The sequence below is a fragment of the Bos javanicus genome, chromosome 10 (assembly GCF_032452875.1).
Source record: "Bos javanicus breed banteng chromosome 10, ARS-OSU_banteng_1.0, whole genome shotgun sequence".
Lineage (NCBI taxonomy): Eukaryota > Metazoa > Chordata > Mammalia > Artiodactyla > Bovidae > Bos > Bos javanicus.
In genome coordinates this window covers 64,695,407-64,714,830 of record NC_083877.1, presented here as the reverse complement: position 1 = coordinate 64,714,830, position 19,424 = coordinate 64,695,407, and the positions used below count along the sequence as shown (strand labels likewise).

General features: G+C 42.4%; 1 protein-coding gene across 1 annotated transcript in view; it reads left to right on the top strand.

Annotated features, from left to right (window-relative positions):
• Positions 1-19,424, top strand: part of SLC28A2 (solute carrier family 28 member 2) — a 37,482-nt gene that overhangs the window by 498 nt on the left and 17,560 nt on the right. Inside the window, exons 2-10 of the mRNA XM_061428887.1 lie at positions 1,197-1,288; positions 1,423-1,511; positions 13,833-13,924; positions 14,992-15,175; positions 16,622-16,763; positions 17,374-17,487; positions 17,827-17,904; positions 18,357-18,437; positions 18,877-18,957. Of these exons, the coding sequence (XP_061284871.1) occupies positions 1,208-1,288; positions 1,423-1,511; positions 13,833-13,924; positions 14,992-15,175; positions 16,622-16,763; positions 17,374-17,487; positions 17,827-17,904; positions 18,357-18,437; positions 18,877-18,957 (942 nt within the window). The 5' untranslated portion in view covers positions 1,197-1,207. The remainder of the gene's footprint in view (positions 1-1,196; positions 1,289-1,422; positions 1,512-13,832; positions 13,925-14,991; positions 15,176-16,621; positions 16,764-17,373; positions 17,488-17,826; positions 17,905-18,356; positions 18,438-18,876; positions 18,958-19,424) is intronic.

Here is a 19,424-nt window from a genome sequence, read left to right as displayed (position 1 = left end):
AGCTTGTACCTTTTGCTGGATCTTCACTGCTCTAAATAGGCTTTCTCTAGTTGGCACCCCACTCCAGTACTCTTGCCTGGAAAATCCCATGGATGGAGGAGCCTGGAAGGCTGCAGTCCATGGGGTAGCTAAGCGTCGGACACGACTGAGCGACTTCACTTTCACTTTTCACTTTCATGCATTGGAGAAGGAAACGGCAGCCCACTCCAGTGTTCTTGCCTGGAGAATCCCAGGGACGGGGGAGCCTGGTGGGCTTCCGTCTCTGGGGTCGCACAGAGTAGGACACGACTGAAGTGACTTAGCAGCAGTTGTGGCCAGCAGGGGCTACTTTTCACTGCAGTGCATGGGCTTGCTGCAGTGGCTTCTCTTGTGGTGGAGCACAGGCTCTAGACGCAAGGGCTTCATATTTGTGGCTCTCAGGCTCTAGAGCAAGGGCTCAGTTCTTGTGCCACATGAGCTTAGCTGCTCTGCAACAAGTAGAATCTTCCCGAATCAGGGATCGAACCTGCATCCCCTGCATTAGCTGACAGTTTCTCAACCAGGGGACCACCAGGGAAGTCCTGCTTTATTTCTTTATTCTCTCATTTTGTTTTGAAACTTTCTTTATTGGGGATAATTAACACTCATCCTGATTATTCCATGTGTAGGTTTCTTTTCTCTCATGAGGAACTCTCTTAGATACTCCAGAAATGATTGTCATGCTGCATTATGGTCAGGAACTTGAAAGTCTGTTCATCTTGGTTTTCTCAGTAATGTGTTGTGGGCATGGTCTTCCCAGCCCTCTGCCGCCTTGTTTTCTTCTTAGTACAGCTCAGTGGGGCCTCCTGGAGGCTAACAGGAGTAGTTGCCCTCTCGGTCTTCCTCAAGGAAACTGAAGACAGTCCTTTTTAGTCCAAGTCCTGGAGCCTTTTGTGAGCCACTGATTCATGTCAATTCCCCTGCCCTTCATTTCTCTTCTATGTTATTTCCCCTTCCTTAACCATTGACAATAGAAAGTAGAAGTCTATACTTCATTGTTCATTATTTTAGAATTATGCTTCCAATCTTCTCTGTTCTCAGTCCTTAAAGAAGTCAGCTAAATCTCTACATATTTTTAGTTTTGTTTTTCCTGTGGATAACTGGCCCTAAAAGTTCTATCCAGTCTCACATTACAGAACAACTAATCTTCCACTCTTGGCTCTGAATTTGTCTTTCAGGAGAACAGGAGATGGAGAAAACAAATGGAAAAGAGGCCTTTGCTCTGACCACTGTGGAGACTGGCATACAGAACCCAGGGCTGGAACTCACGGTAACTCACCAGTTTAGTTTCTGCACGTCTCTGTTGACTGACGCATGGCCTCACATAGGGTATTTGGCTGCTTGCAATCCCTGTCACCCCTGACAGGGCCTTAGGACTGACCTCAATCCTACCTCTGCTTACAGGAAGAAGGGATAAATCCTGAGGGAAGCAAGAGGGCTGAAGAACAAGGACACAGCCTTAAGGGTGGATTGGAACCTCCCACACGACTGAGGTACAGGTGTTCTAGCGTTGATTCAGTTGGGGCCTAGGGTTGGCTAGTGTGGTCAGTGGATTTAGAAGAGGTCAGGCTTGCCCTGTTCTCAAGAGCTGGTGATCTTATTGTGGAAATAAGATTCATAGCCATGTGCCATTACCATGTGCATGTATCTATTTTTATGTAATTAATTGTTAAATATACCTGGGCCATAAGTAATGAGTTCAGTAGTATCAGCATTGGTTGGACTGGCAACAAAAATAACAACAATGAGAATAACAACAACCAACAATTATTGAGTATTTACTATTGTACAGAATGCTTTATGTAATTAATTCATTTAATTTTCACAACAGGTGGATACTAATTTTCATCCCCTTTTTCAATTAGAAAATTGAGGCTTATAATTTTTTTTAGTATTTATTTATTTTTGGCTGCACCACAGAGCTTGGAGGATCTTAGTTCCATGACCAGGGATTGAACCCAGGACCTCAGCAAGGGAAAGTGCTGAGTCCTAACCACTGGACCTCCAGGGAATTCCCCCATAGAATCTTAAAAAAAATAGCTCTTCTGAAATACTCAGATTTGGGGATGAGGAAAAAGAGAAATCAGAAATTTAAAAAAACCAGAGAAGGAACCACCAAGAGAGATAATAAAATTAAAAAAAATACAATCTCTGAAGTCAAAAGAGAAAAAAGTGTCAACGATGAAAGTACAATTAATCTTCAATGTTCTGTGTAATAGTCAAGGAAGGAGTGAGAACTGTCTTTGAATTTGGTCATGGTCGTAGTCACAGAAGTAAAGTCTGTAGAAGTTGTTGGAGTAAAATAGGTTAGATGGAAGCTGTATTCCCTGGTGTGGAAAAGAGTCTGTATTTATTAAAACAACAACAACAGCAACAACACAGAAGTCATACATTGAGAAGCTTAGAAGAGGATCCTGGATAGTTTCTAAAGGGAATACACGGATATATGTTTCTTTCTTCTCTCTATTTTTGAGAGTTAACTTAGTGACTTCATAGAGAAAGCAAGCTTAATTTTTAAAATTTCTTTTCTCCAGAATTTCACTTCTATATTCAAATGGATATATATCAGTTGATATGCATCAGTGTGGACATTACTACTTTGTATTTTTGTTTTTCCACTTACTTCATATATCACATTTTAATGAGTTAACAGTAAGCTTTCTATAATTGACCAGGAATTGAACCTGGGCACTCACCAGTGAAAGCATGGAGTCCTAAACCCTAGATCACCAGGGAACTCCCTGAATATTTTTCAATGATTCCATTTTATCTATTTTGTTGGTTTATTAGGTATAATTCTTTGTTTTGCTATATTAGTAGTTGGTTTGGAGTTTGTGATATGTTTTCAACTTATCAAGTCTGCCTTCAAGTGATATTATACCTCATCATATATAGTATAAGAACTTTATAGTAGTTTACTTCTGTTTGTCCCTTTCCAGCCTTTATATTACCATTGTTTATGTTTATACATTTTACTTCCATACATTATAAATTACATTTTGTTTGGTCACTCAGTTGTGTCCAACTCTTTGCAGCCCCATGGACTGCAGCACGCCAGGCTTCTCTGTCCTTTCCCTGTCCTTCACCATCTCCCGGAGCTTGCTCAAGCTCATGTCCATTGAATCAGTGATGCTATCCAACCATCTTATCTTCTGTCATCCCCTTCTGGTCCTACCTTCTATCTTTCCCAGCATCAGTCTTTTCTAATGAATTGGCTCTTCGCATCCAGTGGCCAAAGTTTTGGAGCTTCAGCTTCAGCATCAGTCCTGCATACTATAATATTATTATTTTTGTTTAAACATTGTTATCTTCCTATATGTTCTAACTTAAATATACCTGCACCTGCATGAATCCCTATCTTTTTCCCTCCTTTATCAGAAAGCTTACTCTCCCTGAGTCTGAAGCTAACCTCTTTACCTTTCTTCTTTTTTAATTTTGACTGCTTAGGCCCTTCGTTGCAGCATGTGGGCAGGGGCTTCTCACTGTGGTGCACGGGCTTTTCTTGTTGCAGAGAATGGACTCTAGAGTGTGTGGGCTCAGTAGCTTTTTAGTTCTCTCAGCAGGGATGGAACCCGAGTGCCCTGCATTGAAAGGGGGATTCTTAACCACTGGACCACCAGGGAAGCCCCTTACCCATCTTCTTAATCTCCTTATCCATCCTTCTCTGTCCCCTTCTAAGGGCCCTCTGTTTTCTACTTCTTCAATTACTCCTTCCCATTAGACCCTCCCCCAATCTATCAGTTCAGTTCAGTTCAGTTGCTCAGTCGTGTCCGACTCTTTGCTACCCCATGAATTGCAGCACGCCAGGCCTCCCTGTCCATCACCAACTCCCAGAGCTTACTCAAACTCATGTCCATTGAGTCAGTGATGCCATCCAACCATCTCATCCTCTGTTGTCCCCTTCTCCTCCTGCCCCCAATCCCTCCCAGCATCAGAGTCTTTTCCAATGAGTCAACTCTTCTCATGAGGTGGCCAAAGTATTGGAGTTTCAGCTTTAGCATCAGTCCTTCCAAAGAACACCCAGGACTGATCTCCTTTAGAATGGACTGGTTGGATCTCCTTGCAGTCCAAGGGACTCTCAAGAGTCTTCTCCAACACCACAGTTCAAAAGCATCAATTCTTCGGTGCTCAGCTTTCTTCACAGTCCAACTTTCACATCCATACATGACCACAGGAAAAACCATAGCCTTGACTAGATGGACCTTTGTTGGCAAAGTAATGTCTCTGCTTTTCAATATGCTATCTAGGTTGGTCATAACTTTCCTTCCAAGGAGTAAGTGTTTTGTAATTTCATGGCTGCAATCACCATCTGCAGTGATTTTGGAGCCCAGAAAAATAAAGTCTGACACTGTTTCCCCATCTATTTCCCATGAAGTGATGGGACCAGATGCCATGATCTTCATTTTCTGAATGTTGAGCTTTAAGCCAACTTTTTCACTCTCCTCTTTCACTTTCATCAAGAGACTTTTTAGTGCCTCTTCACTTTCTGCCATAAGGGTGGTGTCATCTGCATATCTGAGGTTATTGAGATTTCTCCCGGCAATCTTGATTCCAGCTTGTGCTTCTTCCAGCCCAGCGTTTCTCATGATGTACTCTGCATAGAAGTTAAATAAGCAGGGTGACAATATACAGCTTTGACGTACTCCTTTTCCTATTTGGAACCTGTCTGTTGTTCCATGTCCAGTTCTAACTGTTGCTTCCTGACCTGCATATAAGTTTCTCAAGAGGCAGGTCAGGTGGTCTGGTATTCCCATCTCTTTCTGAATTTTCCACAGTTTATTGTGATCCACACAGTCAAAGGCTTTGGCATAGTCAATAAAGCAGAAATAGATGTTTTTCTGGAACTCTCTTCCTTTTCCCATGATCCAGCAGATGTTGGCATCTGGTTCCTCTGCCTGTTCTAAAACCAGCCTAAACATCTGGAAGTACTGGGGTCCAGCCCCAGCAGGATCCAGGGGTACCCTCAGGATGATGGCTTAGGCAATAAGGATAGCAAAGCGGAGAGCAGGGCTTGATCTTCCTTGATTTACACGGAAAGCCAACAAAGCTCCTGTGTTCCAAGGAGTCATCCTGAAAGAAGAACAGAGAAAGAAAAGGAGGGAAAAGGAAAAAAAGAATGACACGGGGAGACCAAGCTTCGGTGAGCGAGGCCCATAACTTTATTTTCAAAAGGAACTTTTATTACTTGACTTGTACATAGAGGGAAATGAAAGATGCAAAGTCATACAGAGTCAGCCCAAACATTACATCTGTTTTGTCTTTATCAAAACCAGGATTTTTTCTGCATACCTTTCCCATAAACAATGTTGTGTACATTATCTTCTGGCCTTGGAGGCCTGTGGACATTTTATGACCCTTTTTTGATAAAGGCTGCTCAGCCAGAAAACTTGTTTTCCCTTAAAGTGTTTCTTCTTTATTTCTCCCAGCCTCAGAAAGTACTAAACAGAGTTACATTCTCACAGAGCAAAGGTGCAGTGGTCACAACAAAGAAAGAACCAGTTAGCTCAAAGGTCTGATGTGGTTAATTCCAAGGCTGCTACTTGTTTTTCTTACATTCCAGCTATGTTAACCAATGCACTCCCAGGTGCACAACGGATAAGGGATATGGGAACTTGGCAGCAAGTATTGGCCCAATAATGAAGCCCTTTACCAGTACTATCTATTCTAATAATTTTTCATCCCTTAAAGGACTCTATGCTCATTAGGACTTTTAGAATGTTTTGGCTTCCCGTGCCTTTCAAGGTTGGGGAGTTGTGAACAATCTTGTGTGTTAATTGCAAGAGTATGGATAAACCTGTCAGGCAAGCTAGAATGCCAACAGAGGGGTTAAAATAGAAATATTCCTTTCATGCCCAGAAGACTTATAAACTAAAGCCCTAAGTTGACTTTTTCCAGAGAAAGGTGGTTGGGGATAGCCCCCTGTTAATGTCAGAAGAGTTGGTGAAAGGTACAAAGTAGTAAGACAGACAGATTTTGGTTTTGGGGTAGATGCTTGAGCAGATTCACGGGGTCCCTTGAGTTCTGATCAGCCTTGCTCATCAGATCTCTTCCACATGACCTTGTCATGGGTGGGATCTCCCGTGGTGGCTCCTGGCATAAAGTTCAGGTTCATGTATTGCTGAAGCCTGGCTTGAAGAATCTATAAGTGTACTCAAATTTATTTCTTATAATAAAACAAACAAAACCAAAAATCAACCTTATCTCAAACTTGTGATATCATTTTCCTTCATGGCCAAGTTTCTTGGAAATGTGGGATTTTCTTGCTGTTTCCATTTTCTCACCTCCGTATTCAGTGCAGTGCAATCTAGTTTTCACTATCACTGCTCAGCCGAAATTCTGTTATTTAAGTGAACAGTGAAAACCTACTTACCAAGTCCAATGTATACACACTTTCACTGGTCATCTCTGCAGCATGACCCTTCTGATCCTTTCTTTCTGGAAACTCATTTATTGATTTTTTAAAAATATATTTGTTTATTTAGCTGTGTTGGGTCTTAGTTATGACAGACAGGATCTTTCATTGCAGTGTTCGTGGGCTCAGTAGTTGCGGCGTGCAGGCTTGCTTGCTTCATGGCATGGGGAATCTTAGTTCCCTGACCAGGGATGGAACTCTCATCCCCAGCATTGCAGGGCAAATTCTTAACCATTGGTCCACCAAGGAAGTCCCCACTTACTGATTTTAATGGCGCTATACCCTCCTCATTCTCCTGCCTCTCTGGATGTTTCTTCTTGTCTGTTGTTTTCCAGAGCCTGTTTTTGTCTTTTCTTCTCATTCTTACACTTAATGTCTGGATTCATAAAGCCACATCTGATGTCTGCATCTTTGTTCTAAGCTTCCGACCTATATATCTAACCACTTACCAAACATCTTCATCTAGGTGTGGTGTATATACTTTATATTTAACATTAAAATGAAATTCCTCTTAGCATAGGTGTGATACTTTTCTACTAAGTCAGGCCCTGGGCTGGGCTTTAGACATACAAAGATAGATAAACTCACATTTCCTCCTCAGGTCTGTTCCTCCTCCTGTCTCCTCTCTTTGGGTGCGTGTTAGCATCCTGACTGAGTCACTCACCATAGGAACCTCATTTGTCATCCTAGTTTTCCTCCACTTGATGTTAATCCTCTATCTCAAACAACTGTGCATTCACCTCCTGTGCATGCACCTCCCCTGCACCCTCAGTTACTTCCTTACCGGCCCCAGCCTGTCACCCATCCCACTGCCTCCAGAGTGATCTGTCTCAGTTCAGTTCAGTAATTCAGTTGTGTCCAACTCTCTGTGACCCCATGGACGGCAGCACGCTGGGCTTCCCTATCCATCACCAACTCCTGGAGCTTATTCAAACTCATGTCCATCGGGTTGGTGATGCCATCCAACCATCTCATCCTCTGTCTTCCCCTTCTCCTCCTGCCTGTAATCTTTCCCAGCATCAGGGTCTTTTCCAATGAGTCTGTATTTCACATCAGATGGCCAAAGTATTGGAGTTTCAGCTTCAGCATCAGTCCTTCCAGTGAATATTCAGGACTGATTTCCTTTAGGATGGACTGTTTGGATCTCCTTGCAGTCCAGGAGACTTTCAAGAGTCTTCTCCAACACCACAGTTCAAAAGCATCAATTCTTCAGTGCTCAACTTTCTTTATAGTCCATACATGACTACTGGAAAAACCATAGCCTTGACTAGACGGACCTTTGTTGGTAGAGTAACATCTCTGCTTTTTAATATGCTATCTAGGTTGGTCATTGGAGAAGACAATGGCAACCCACTCCAGTACTCTTGCCTGGCAAATCCCATGGACGGAGGAGCCTGGTAGGCTGCAGGCCATGGGGTCGCTAGGAGTCGGACACGACTGAGCGACTTCACTTTCACTTTTCACTTTCATGCATGGAGAAGGAAATGGCAACCCACTCCAGTGTTCTTGCCTGGAGAATCCCAGGGACAGGGTAGCCTGGTGGGCAGCCATCTGTGAGGTCTCAGAGTCGGACACGACTGAAGCAACTTAGCAGCAGCAGCAGCAGGTTTGTCATAGCTTTTCTTCCAAGGAGCAAGTGTCTTTTAATTTCATGGCTGCAGTCACCATCTGCAGTGATTTTGGAGCCCCCCAAAATAAAGTCTGTCACTGTGTTCATTGTTTCCCCATCTATTCGCCATGAAGTGATGGGACCAGATGCCATGATCTTAGTTGTCTGAATGTTCAGTTTTAAGCCAGCTTTTTCACTCTCCTCTTTCACTTTCATCAAGAGGCTTCTCAGTTCCTCCTTGCTTTCTGCCATATGGTTGGTGTCATCTGCATATCTGAGGTTATTGATATTTGGTTGTTTTTTTTTTTTTTTGGTTATTGATATTTGTTCTGGCAATCTTGATTCCAGCTTGTGCTTCATCCAGGCTGGCATTTCATATGATGTACTCTGCACATAAGTTAAAAAAATAGGGTGACAATATATAGCCTTGACATACTCCTTTTCCTATTTGGAACCAGTCTGTTGTTCAATGTCTTCTTGACCTGCATACAGATTTCTCAGGAGGCAGGTCAGGTGGTCTGGTATTCCCATCTCTTGAAGAATATTCCACAGTTCATTGTGATCCACACAGTCAAAGGCTTTGGCATAGTCAGTAAAGCAGAAGTAGATGTTTTTCTGAAACTCTCTTGCTTTTTTGATGATCCAAAGGATGTTGGCAATTTGATCTCTGGTTCTTCTGCCTTTTCTAAATCCAGCTTGAACATCTGGAAGTTCTTGGTTCACGTACTGTTGAAGCCTTGCTTGGAGAATTTTGAGCATTACTTTGCTAGCATGTGAGATGAGTGCAATTGTTTGGTAGTTTGAACATTCTTTGGCATTGCCTTTCTTTGAGATTGGAATGAAAACTGACCTTTTCCAGTCCTGTGGCCACTGCTGAGTTTGCCAAATTTGCTGGCATATTGAGTGCAGCACTTTCACAGCATCATCTTTAAGATTTGAAATATCTCAGCTGGAATTCCATCACCTCCACAAGTTTTGTTGGGTAGTGATGCTTCCTAAGGCCCACTTGACTTCGCATTCCAGGATGTCTGGCTCTAGGTGAATGATCACACCATCGTGATTATCTGGGTCATGAAAATCTTTTCTGTATAGTTCTATGTATTCTTGCCCCCTCTTCTTAATATCTTCTGCTTCTATTAGGTCCATACCATTTCTGTCCTTTATTGTGCCCATCTTTGCATGAAAGATATCCCTTGATATCTCTTAATTTTCTTGAAGAGATCACTAGTCTTTCCCATTCTATTGTTTTCCTCTATTTCTTTGCATTGATCACTAAAGAAGGCTTTCTTATTTCTTCTTGTTCTTCTTTGGAACTCTGCATTCAAATGGGTTTGTCTTCCTTTTTTTCCCTTTGCCTTTCACTTCTCTTCTTTTCTCAGCCATCTGTAAGGCCTTCTCAGACAACCAATTTGCCTTTTTGCTTCTGTTTAGAAAATGCATATCTGCTGTTATTCTGCTGTGTATGCTCAGTCAGTCATGTTTGACACTTTATGACCCCGTGGACTGGAACCCGCCAGGCTCTTGTGTCCATGGGATTTCCCAGGCAAGAATACTGAGGTGGGTTGCCATCTCCTACTCCAAGGGATCTTCCCGACCCAGGGGATCGAACCTGCACCTCCTGCCTCTCCTGCATTCCCGGTGGTTTCTTTACCACTGTGCCAAAGGGGAAGCCTGCCTATGTTATTACCTTGCTTAAGTTCTTCAGTGGGTCTCTCCTTTCTACAAGACAAAGTCTAAATGACCTGGCTTCTGTTTTCTTTACAAGCTTTCTTCCCACCATCCATCCACATGTTCCCTGCTTCTCAGCAACAGTAAATCATACTGTTCTTTCAAAATGCTAGGCTCACTCAAGGATATTTTTCCTCCTCTTGAGGTACACCAGCCTTTTCTTCTGACTCCCTGCAACATCTCTTCTTGGCAAGCGCCTTCCCCTTTACCTTTGGATCAGTTCGTCTGTCCTTTTCTTGTGAAAGCTTGTTCAACATTCACCGGCATGGTTACCTGCTCCTTCTCCTCTACTCTCCTAGCAACTATAATTTTGGAATTCTGGAATGGTCCCTCCCTCTGGTATTCCAGTCTTTTGTGTCTAATTAGAAGTCACATGGGGTAATGGAAAGAGGTGGGTTTTAAATTCTAACTCTGCCAGCAGGCTGTTTCCTTGCTCATGAGCATAACATTAGCCTTGTGGTTTTGGGGGGTGGGTGATTGAGAGATTCTTGCAGTACCTGGTAAAAAGTGCTTAGTAAATAGTATCTGGTTTTTCTTTCCTTCGGAGGCAGTTATTATTTTTTTTAAAGTAGTCCATGTATGCTCACATTCACTCAGTCCCCTGCAATTCTGTTTTCATCTAGTCATTCTCCTGTAAATGGCTTTTTCAAACAGAACCAGTCACCTGTTTACTGCCATCTTATTTGCCACACAAACCTGATTTTACACATCACTGAATGTCGTCAGCCTTGCCTCCTTCTTAATCATTTCTCCTTTTCGCTTTTCTTCCTAGCTGCCCAACTGCTCCTACTAAGTCTGTTGTTTCTTCTGGCTGCCCTATCAGAGTGACTGTTCTGACTTCCTGGGAGGATGGTGGTAAGCCTGACAGGGATGGGTGGGAATGGCAAGATAAATGGGTGGGTGTGAACTGCACAAATTACTGGGAAGGAGGTATGGAAGGACATCTTGGGTGGACTAAGTTGCATGTCAATGTAAGTCCTGTGTGAAGAACTTTAGGCCGCCTGTCCTTGCTGGGAACTCCTCCCCCCGCCCCTCCAGTTTTCTTTTGTTTTTTCTCATTAGAACCTGAGCATGTATTCAACTGCTGAATGAACCAGAGCTCCTTTGTCCTCAAATTCCTACTGAAATCATTAAAAGAAGGTGTAAATAGGGACAGCTTATATAGCATAGGGACTCCATGATGGGCATTAATCATATGATAGAAACCTGGAGAAAATTTTTCTAACAATGGAACTAAAGGGCTGGCCCACAAAGGCCAATGGGGAGAGGGTCATGACTCTCTCTAATGAGGGAGAGCCTTACTGGGAAGACTCTCCTGCTTTTCAGAACCCCTGCTACCTCTAACTTGGAGGGAGAAGACCTCTGGAAGGAAGAAATTGAGGCTAGGTAGAATAGCTGGTTGAAAATGCCACTAACTAGGTCCCTTTTGATTTTCTGGACTGTTGGCATTGAATTTCTATTCTTAGTGTGAAGAAATCTGACTTTTTATTGCGCATCAAGGAAAGATTTGAGTCCTGTGTGGAGAGAGAGTTCTTTTCCAAGGCAACACATCCATCACAACTGAGCAGTTAAGCCCATCTGTGTTCTAAATTTAAGTTTCCTTCTCACTCTACCTAGGCTGATGGTTCTCAGCACTGGTCATAACCAGGCGCACAGAGTCTCTGCCTCCATTGTAGCTTTGCTGACCTCCATCTGAGAGACCTTTCTCTTGCCTTTGCTGGTTTTCCAACACCTATATGGCTTTCCACTTTATTTTGTTAACAGCCTTTTTGCTTCTCAGTCACCATTCTCCCTTGGGCACTTTTGGTAACTGTTCTTGAACTCCTCTGCAACACTATCCAGCAGTCCTGCACATCCAGTTTTAAACCAGTTGTATGCACAACTTTGAATCTGGCAAAGTGGTACCCAGTACAGTTCTTTTTATTCTGTCATCAAATGTGGTATCTGTTTTTTTGGTGAGTTCCAGTGTTCTCCTGTCAGTGGTTGTTCAACACAATTTTGGTGTTCTCAAAGAAGATGAGTGCATATCCTTCTACTCCGCCTTCTTGAACTCTTTGCTATTATCAAATGGAAACTTTGGACTCCTTGAAGAGATTCCGGTCACTTCTACCTGGAACTCTTGCCCTTTACTCAGACCATCATTTCATACTGGGTTGACTCATTTCCTTCCTTCTGGTTCTTACTTCAAGCTCAGGCAAGCAAGGATTTGCCCAGGGCCCCTCTGTCAACAGTCAGATGAATTTTTTAAAGGGGAGTTTCCACATCTTGTAGAAAGGGTCACTGAGAAAAATGCATGAACACTTTTGCTGCTAGCCCTGATCTATGGCGCCCACTAATGCAGTGTTGAGCTAGCACTACCTAACATCCTTACCCTACTCTTTCTCACACTGTCACCTGAGGCTGCAGGCAGTAAGCATGTGAATGAGAAGGTTATTATTAGTTCATGTCTGGAAAGCCTTCCATACACACACCTGAAGAATTTATCAGTGGGTACAGACATCACAGCAAATTATGGAAAAGGTGTCGAGTATCACCATCTACCAGATAGATTATTTTTCTCAATTCAGCTTCTGGATATAACACAGTTACTAACTCTCAAGCTGAACCATTATATAAGGAACTTGGCCATGTTAGCAAGATCGTGGGCCAAGCAAGACGCCAGGACCATGAATACCTGTGCACATACTTCTATGCACTGCTTCTCAGTTGGTTTAAAAAAGACTGAGATCTTATTTTGCCTTTTTCTTTGAAATGTCCCTTATGATTTTTTTTCAATCCTAATTTTTAAAAACAGAAGTTCAGCTCTAAATTATGTTCTCGAATCAGATTGTTCATGAGTTTTGCAGAAATGAGTATTCTTCACTGATTTCTGGTAGTTCTTAGGAAATGATCGAATGTGGTCATAAGGTGATGGCAAGGTGTCCTCTTGGATTGATTAAGTCAGGAGGTGATAAGGAATATTTTCTCCTTTACCTATATCTGATAATATACACTCTACTCAACTAACATAGCATTGGACTCCTTGATGAAAGAAGAAAAAAGAAGAAGAAAGAGAGAGGAGTGTGTTAGATAGGAGAGGCAGCCATAGAACATAGAAGTTTGTGTGCCAAGTCCTCAGGGCATTTGGAGCTAGTGGTTGGTTCCAGCTCTGGCTAAGCTGTTCTGTCTCAGCATGATGGCCAATTGAAACCTTCTTGCTGGGCTCATCTTCTTTGGATCTTCTGAGAATTTGGAAGTTAGCGCTTTATGCTCATATGATTCCAATGTGCTGAGGACATTTAAGAATGGTAGAGACAGGTGAGCTTGGGGCCTAGGTAAGATGCAGCATAGAAAGATGGTTAAGAGCTCAGATTCTGAAGCCACATTGCCTGAGTTTATGTTCTGTCTATGCTCCTTACAACCTCCACAACCTTGGGAAAGGTACTTCTCTGCTTTCCAGTTTCCACATTTGTAAAATGGGAATGATAATAGTAACCACTTCAAGAGTTCTTATTAGGAGTCAATGAGTTCCTACTTTTAAACTTCTTAGAAAGAGTCCAGCATATAGAAAACACTATATAAAGGTTTGTTAAATTAAACTTGAGAAGACCTACTTGCTGGATGTCTCCTCTTAGGTCCTCTCAGCCAGGGATTCTTGGGGGTGGGATTCTTGGGGATGGTAGTGTTTTCCTTCTGGTCCATCAGTGCATGTCTGATTGACTGTTTAGGGCTATGGATTTGTGTGATTTTTATTTTCTTTCAGAATGATAGGCCCATTTCTGAATCTGGAAACTGAATAGTCCCTTGTCTCCAGAGAACAGAAAGGTCCAAGTGTCTTCCTGTTCCTCCCCCTCCACTAACGATATCAGGGATATTGTTAGTCCAGGTTGGGTAGGAATGTCCTGAGCTGCTGCCCATTGGCAAGGTTGATCCAGCCTTTCTGGCATTGCTGGGACACTGCCTAACTTCCCCTGGATGAATTTCTTAAGAGAAAATTCTTCCTCAGGCTGGACCATCTAAGTTCTGGGAATTGATGCAAACAGGATGTAGTAAATTTTGTTATCTTAACTTTTGGTTTCTCATCAGGAGGACCTTACAGCCTTTCACCAGGGCAAGAAGTTTCTGTAAAACACATGCTGGCTTGTCCAAGAAGATCCTACTGAGCCTGCTGTGTTTGGGTAAGGTATTGAGAACCTGTGGAAGTGAGAGACACAGTCATTTCAGAAATATGACCTTCTGTCAAGACTACTCCTAGATGGAAAGAAGCTATACGATGTATAGCTCTTAACTACTTGTAGTGAATTGTAATTTATAGAATTGTACTTCTAGGAATAAGTAAAATCTGAGAATAAGCTATTTTTCAAACTGTACTATTCAATAGACTTAAATATTTCTAAGAATCTGGGCTTGTCTCTATTTGTGTCTTGAGTAGATGAAGGGCGTGGTTCTTGTAGTCTATGAAAAAAGCCTGTAGTATATGTTACTTATTTGCTGGTTTGCCAATAAGACCAATGATATAAAATGTTTCTAAAGCATAGCAAACCTTTTGGGAATTCACTGGCAGTCCAGTGGTTAGGACCCAGCACTTTTACTGTTGGGGCCCCAGGTTTGATCTCTGGTGTGGGAACTAAGATCCTGCAAGCCATGAGACACAGCAAAAAAAAACCAGCCAACCAAATAAACAAACAAAACACATAGGAAACCTCTGTTTAAAATATGCTGTCAATGATGTATGGGGCTTTGACGTCAATATTAGAGGCAGCTGGGATGGTGAAAATAAAAATTATATTTTGGGGTGAGTCAGGGAGCCATAAAATGAGGACCGTATGGCTGTTCTTCCTAGTAGTAGCCTGCTTCCATGCCTCTGCTCAAGAGGAAAGGTTAAAATGACTGGGGTTATAAAGTTTTGAGAAAAGATGATTTTTTTTAAGTGTATAAAAGTAGGTGCTGATCAAGTCCATACCAAGGAATAGAAAGAGGATACCAGATAAAATAGAAAGGAATGAGATTTCCTCAGGGACAAATTAAAATATGCAGCAGTCAAACTAAGCTGGTTGCTCTGAATCCCCCAAGAAAACAGCTAGCCATCTACCCTGGCGTTGGGAAGTGCCGCTCAGTCTGACAGGGCTGGTGGTAAGGTTGCTGGAGGGTTTTTCCTGCCTCACCCAGACATTCATGGCTCAGTCTTCATTGGTTCCTAGGGTCTCTGCCTTGCTGATCCTTACTTTGTACTTTCTGTTTTTAGCTTATGCTGCCTACTTCCTGGCAGCTTGCATCTTGGATTTCCACAGGGCACTGGCCTTGTTCGTCCTCACTTGTTTGGTGCTTTTGGTCCTGGTTCACCGCTTTCTGAAAAGGCTCTTTGGTGAAAAATTGACGAGATGTCTCAAGCCCCTTGAAAACTCCCGCCTGAAGTTTTGGATGAAATGGTAAGATAATCTCAATATCCCGGGTCCCACAACTTGTCTTAAACCCCAAACCATTACCCTTTTCCTCCTTTCCTGGTTTCTGAGCTGTCTGAGAAAAGTTCTCCTATACTTTACAAAACCAAGGCTCAGGGAGCAAATAGCAGTGGGCTTCTGAGCACTGAACTTAGTCCAGTTTCTTACAATCTCCTATCTTAATATTGCTTGCAGGTCAGGAGGGGTTACATTTCAGGCAAGGGTTTTAGCCTGTTTATTGTCAGGGTTGGTGTCGGAAATGAGAAAAACCATATTCCTCTTCACAGAAGTAATCAAGGCAAAGCTGCATTAAACTGTCAAATTGATTTGGTGCTCATGTGTTTCTCCTTTAATTTCTGGATACTTTTAATCCTCTTTTCCCCCTCTAGTCCTCCAGACTTCCTGTACCCACAGGTGTCTTATAATTCCCTAGAGTTTAGCACTGTTTAGTGTATACTGGACCAAATGCTACAGCAGCCACAGCTCATTTAACTAACTATGGCATGCACGTGTCCTTTGATCACAGACCTAGGGTGAGCGAATGACTTTCAGACTCCCTGTATGTTCCTCTTTTCTGCCTTTTGTCCAATGGATGCACAGAAAATAGCTGTTAAGAATGTTTGCAACAGTGATCATTTTGAGAAACACCCCAGACTACAGCCTAAATTTCGGATCACTGATTTATTTGACACTGAAGAGATAGAGCTGAAGTACTTTCTTCTTTAGCAGGATGGATTCTGGAAGCCAGATTTAATTCACTTTGAGTTCACAGAGAGAACAGCCCCAGTATTCAACCCTGACCTGTCCTCTATCCTGTTGTCATTGTTGTTCCTGCAGCATCTCAATGGACAGTGTGTGTGTGTTTTGGTTTTCTTTTCTTTTCACATGTGATTTACCCTCTAATTCTTACTCCTTGAACTGAAATGACTCCAACACTCAGACTTGAGGAGACTAGTTTGTGTACTGACTGTGCATGTTTGGTACATCAAGGGACCATAAGGCCATAAGTTGTTGATTTGTGGCTTAGCCTTAGCCTTTATTCTGCCCCTTCAAGTGGTTGGAAACTGGGTGGAGATCCATAGGGGACTTTTCCTTCTTCTTTTGAAAATATTTTGGTTTTGCATTAGAGCAATCTCGAAGAATAAGTCTTTTTGTTACTGATATGATAGATTGAGGAAGTCATGAGATTTATGTCCTCAGATTGGACTCTTTGACCTTCCATCTGTGAGTAAAAGAGTTGAGGGGAGGGGAGAGGTGGTAACTGGGAAACCACCAGATAAATGATTCTAAAGACATGTCTCTGTGTCTAACCTATTGTGTTTATCCTTTTGATGAATTTATCCATTTGATGAGTTTCTGGTTTTTAGAGGTTAAGTTGATTATTTCTTATTCATTCAGTGAGTTGATGGCATTATCCTGAAATTCCCTCTCCAGGGTGTTGGCAGGAGTCTCCTTGATTGGCCTTATCCTGTGGCTGGCTCTGGACACAGCCCAAAGGCCAGAGCAGCTGATCTCCTTTGCGGGAATCTGCATGTTCATCATCATCCTCTTTGCCTGCTCCAAACACCATAGCGCAGTGAGTTTGGGTTATGCAGGGGTGGGCATAGTAATACCGAGCCAAGGACCATTTGTTATTAATTACAAAGTACATGTGCCAAGTATTGATTACAAAGGCACAGAACTGAGTTCTTAACAATCCCTGGAATTTTCTCCTTTGATAATTTTGCTCTTAAGTGAAGTTTAAGGTTCTAAGAGGCCCTGGACCACTTATTTACAAACTGAGTCTTGATATCAATTTTGTGGATGCAGGCTGGTGTTAAAGACAAAACAAAACAAAAAATAAAGAAGGAAAAAAAGAAAATAGAATACAGTAGAGAATCAACTAGTACTGCACATAGTAATATTAAAGCATTGGTTTATGATGCTTTTATGTATGTGTGTGTGTGTGTCTGACTGTGTGTCAGATCTAACCTGTAGGTGTAAGTTTAAAAAACATATATATGTATGTGGCTCTTTGTATATCACTACCCTGTACCACATTCTCTCTACTCCCATCTTACCCCAGATTTACTGTTAACACCCTAGATTGGTTCCAGAGTACATATACCCATGTTTAAAACGCCAGCCAGGTAATTAACAAGTCTGATTTAGAACTCACATTGGAATAATGTTCTTTTTGGTCCCAGGTGTCCTGGAGGGCAGTGCTTTGGGGCCTAGGTCTTCAGTTTGTCTTTGGGATCTTGGTCATCAGAACTGATCCTGGATTTAATGCATTTCAGTGGCTGGGAGAACAGGTTCAGGTATGAGAAATCGAATGTGAGGGAACTGCTCTTTGCAAACCCTAGAGAAAGGAGATTGGGGGAAAACATGAGATCACACTGTGTCTTGTTAATGAGATCTGGTAGGAAAGGAGAGAGTACATGGGGGTACAGCTAAGCATAGGAATGAAGAGAACTGAACTGCTGAGTCCTCTGTCCTTCACTGAGTAACTCACAGGGACATAGACTGCTTCCCATGCTGTCAAAGGGAGGCCAACTTCAGTGGCAGCAGTAGGTCCAAGTCATACATAAGGCTGATCTTATCTTCCTTGTGTCTTTCGTGACTTCACTTTTGTTATCTCTCTCTCCTTTTTCTTTCAGATTTTCCTCAGCTATACAGTGGCTGGCTCCAGTTTTGTTTTTGGGGATGTTCTGGTCAAAGACGTCTTCGCCTTTCAGGTCATGTCTGTTTCATGAGCAAGAAAGAGGGTCAGTGGTGGTGGGTGGGGGGTGGGAAGAGGGATAAAACAGAAGATGAAGATGTATGTCCAAGAAATCAGACAGTTTGTATACCAATGACCCTAAGAAGAGGATTTGATCCCATTCGTATAGGAAGCAGTGTCAATCTCTTGCCCTTTGTTCAGTGCCATACTGAAATTGGAATGAAATAGGGGTGGGAGAGGAAGGTTCAGAAAACATCTTCTTGTGGCTTAGTATTGATGGCATAATAGATTTGCAGTACACTTAAAATTTATTCCTAAACTAGCTTGTGTTTAAATATCCACTGAGTATCTATACTGTATCAGCTGCACTTGGGATGATGGGAAGTTATCTTACATGCCTGAAACACAGTTTGCTTATGGCATGTTCATTGTAGGATCTCACTGCCTGCCCCATCATTCTCATTACAGGCCTTACCCATCATTCTTTTCTTTGGATGTGTGATGTCCATCCTTTACTACCTGGGCCTTGTGCAGTGGGTTGTTCAGAAGGTGAGTCATTCTGCTATTCATCCAGGAGGTGGGCTTTTATTGTGTGATCTGTCAAGAGGCATGAAGATGATACTTACTTTGAAAAAGAAGGCTCATATTTCATATCTTGAGCATTAGAACTAATGTGAAAAGCACACTCTTTCAAGCGTGCCTGGTATCAGATGGTCAGGACCAGGCCCTGGGCAGGCTGAGGGGCACAGCAAGGAGAAAAAAATGGGCTGAGCTACCACTTCATACTGAGTTTTAATTTATTTTTTCTGGAAGCAAAGAGCCCTGAGTTCTGGTCCAGGATCTGTTTGTAATTTGCTTTGTGGTCTCGGCCTTGTTACTCTTCTCTAGGCCTTAATTTCATTACCAATGTTAATGGAGGAGGGGTTTTGCTGGATACACTCTGAGATTTCTGCTAATGTTAATGTTTTGGGTGTTTACATCCCTTTAGATTGCTTGGTTTTTGCAAATCACCATGGGCACCACTGCCACAGAGACCCTGGCTGTGGCAGGAAACATCTTTGTGGGTATGGTAAGCATCCTGAGGATTTTGATCTTTTCTCTGGGGAATAGAAAGTATGGCAGACAATAGGCTGAGAAATGTATGCTTTCCTTTTGAAAAGTCAGATAAATGAAGACTCTATGGGGAGCCACTCATTCTCTGATGAAACAAAATTCAGAAGCTCAAAGGAAATGCAACTCATTGCTTTCACCCTTCATCTCTAATGATACTTACGTGATGCATGTAATGGGGACATACTTAACCACAGATCTAACTTCTTACACAGGGATTTAGGGAAATGTCCTGGTCTAAATCGTCCCCCTTCAGGGACTATGAAAGGTGTCTCCTCCATATTCTGGTCTCTTCCAGTGACCTTTGTTTTCCAGGATCTCTCAGGAGCCTTGCTCAGGGCCAACACCAAAGCTCTTCCCCATAATACTTTTTTGATACATTTGTCTATATGGAGTAGGTGCTCAGTATATGCTACTGACTGATCA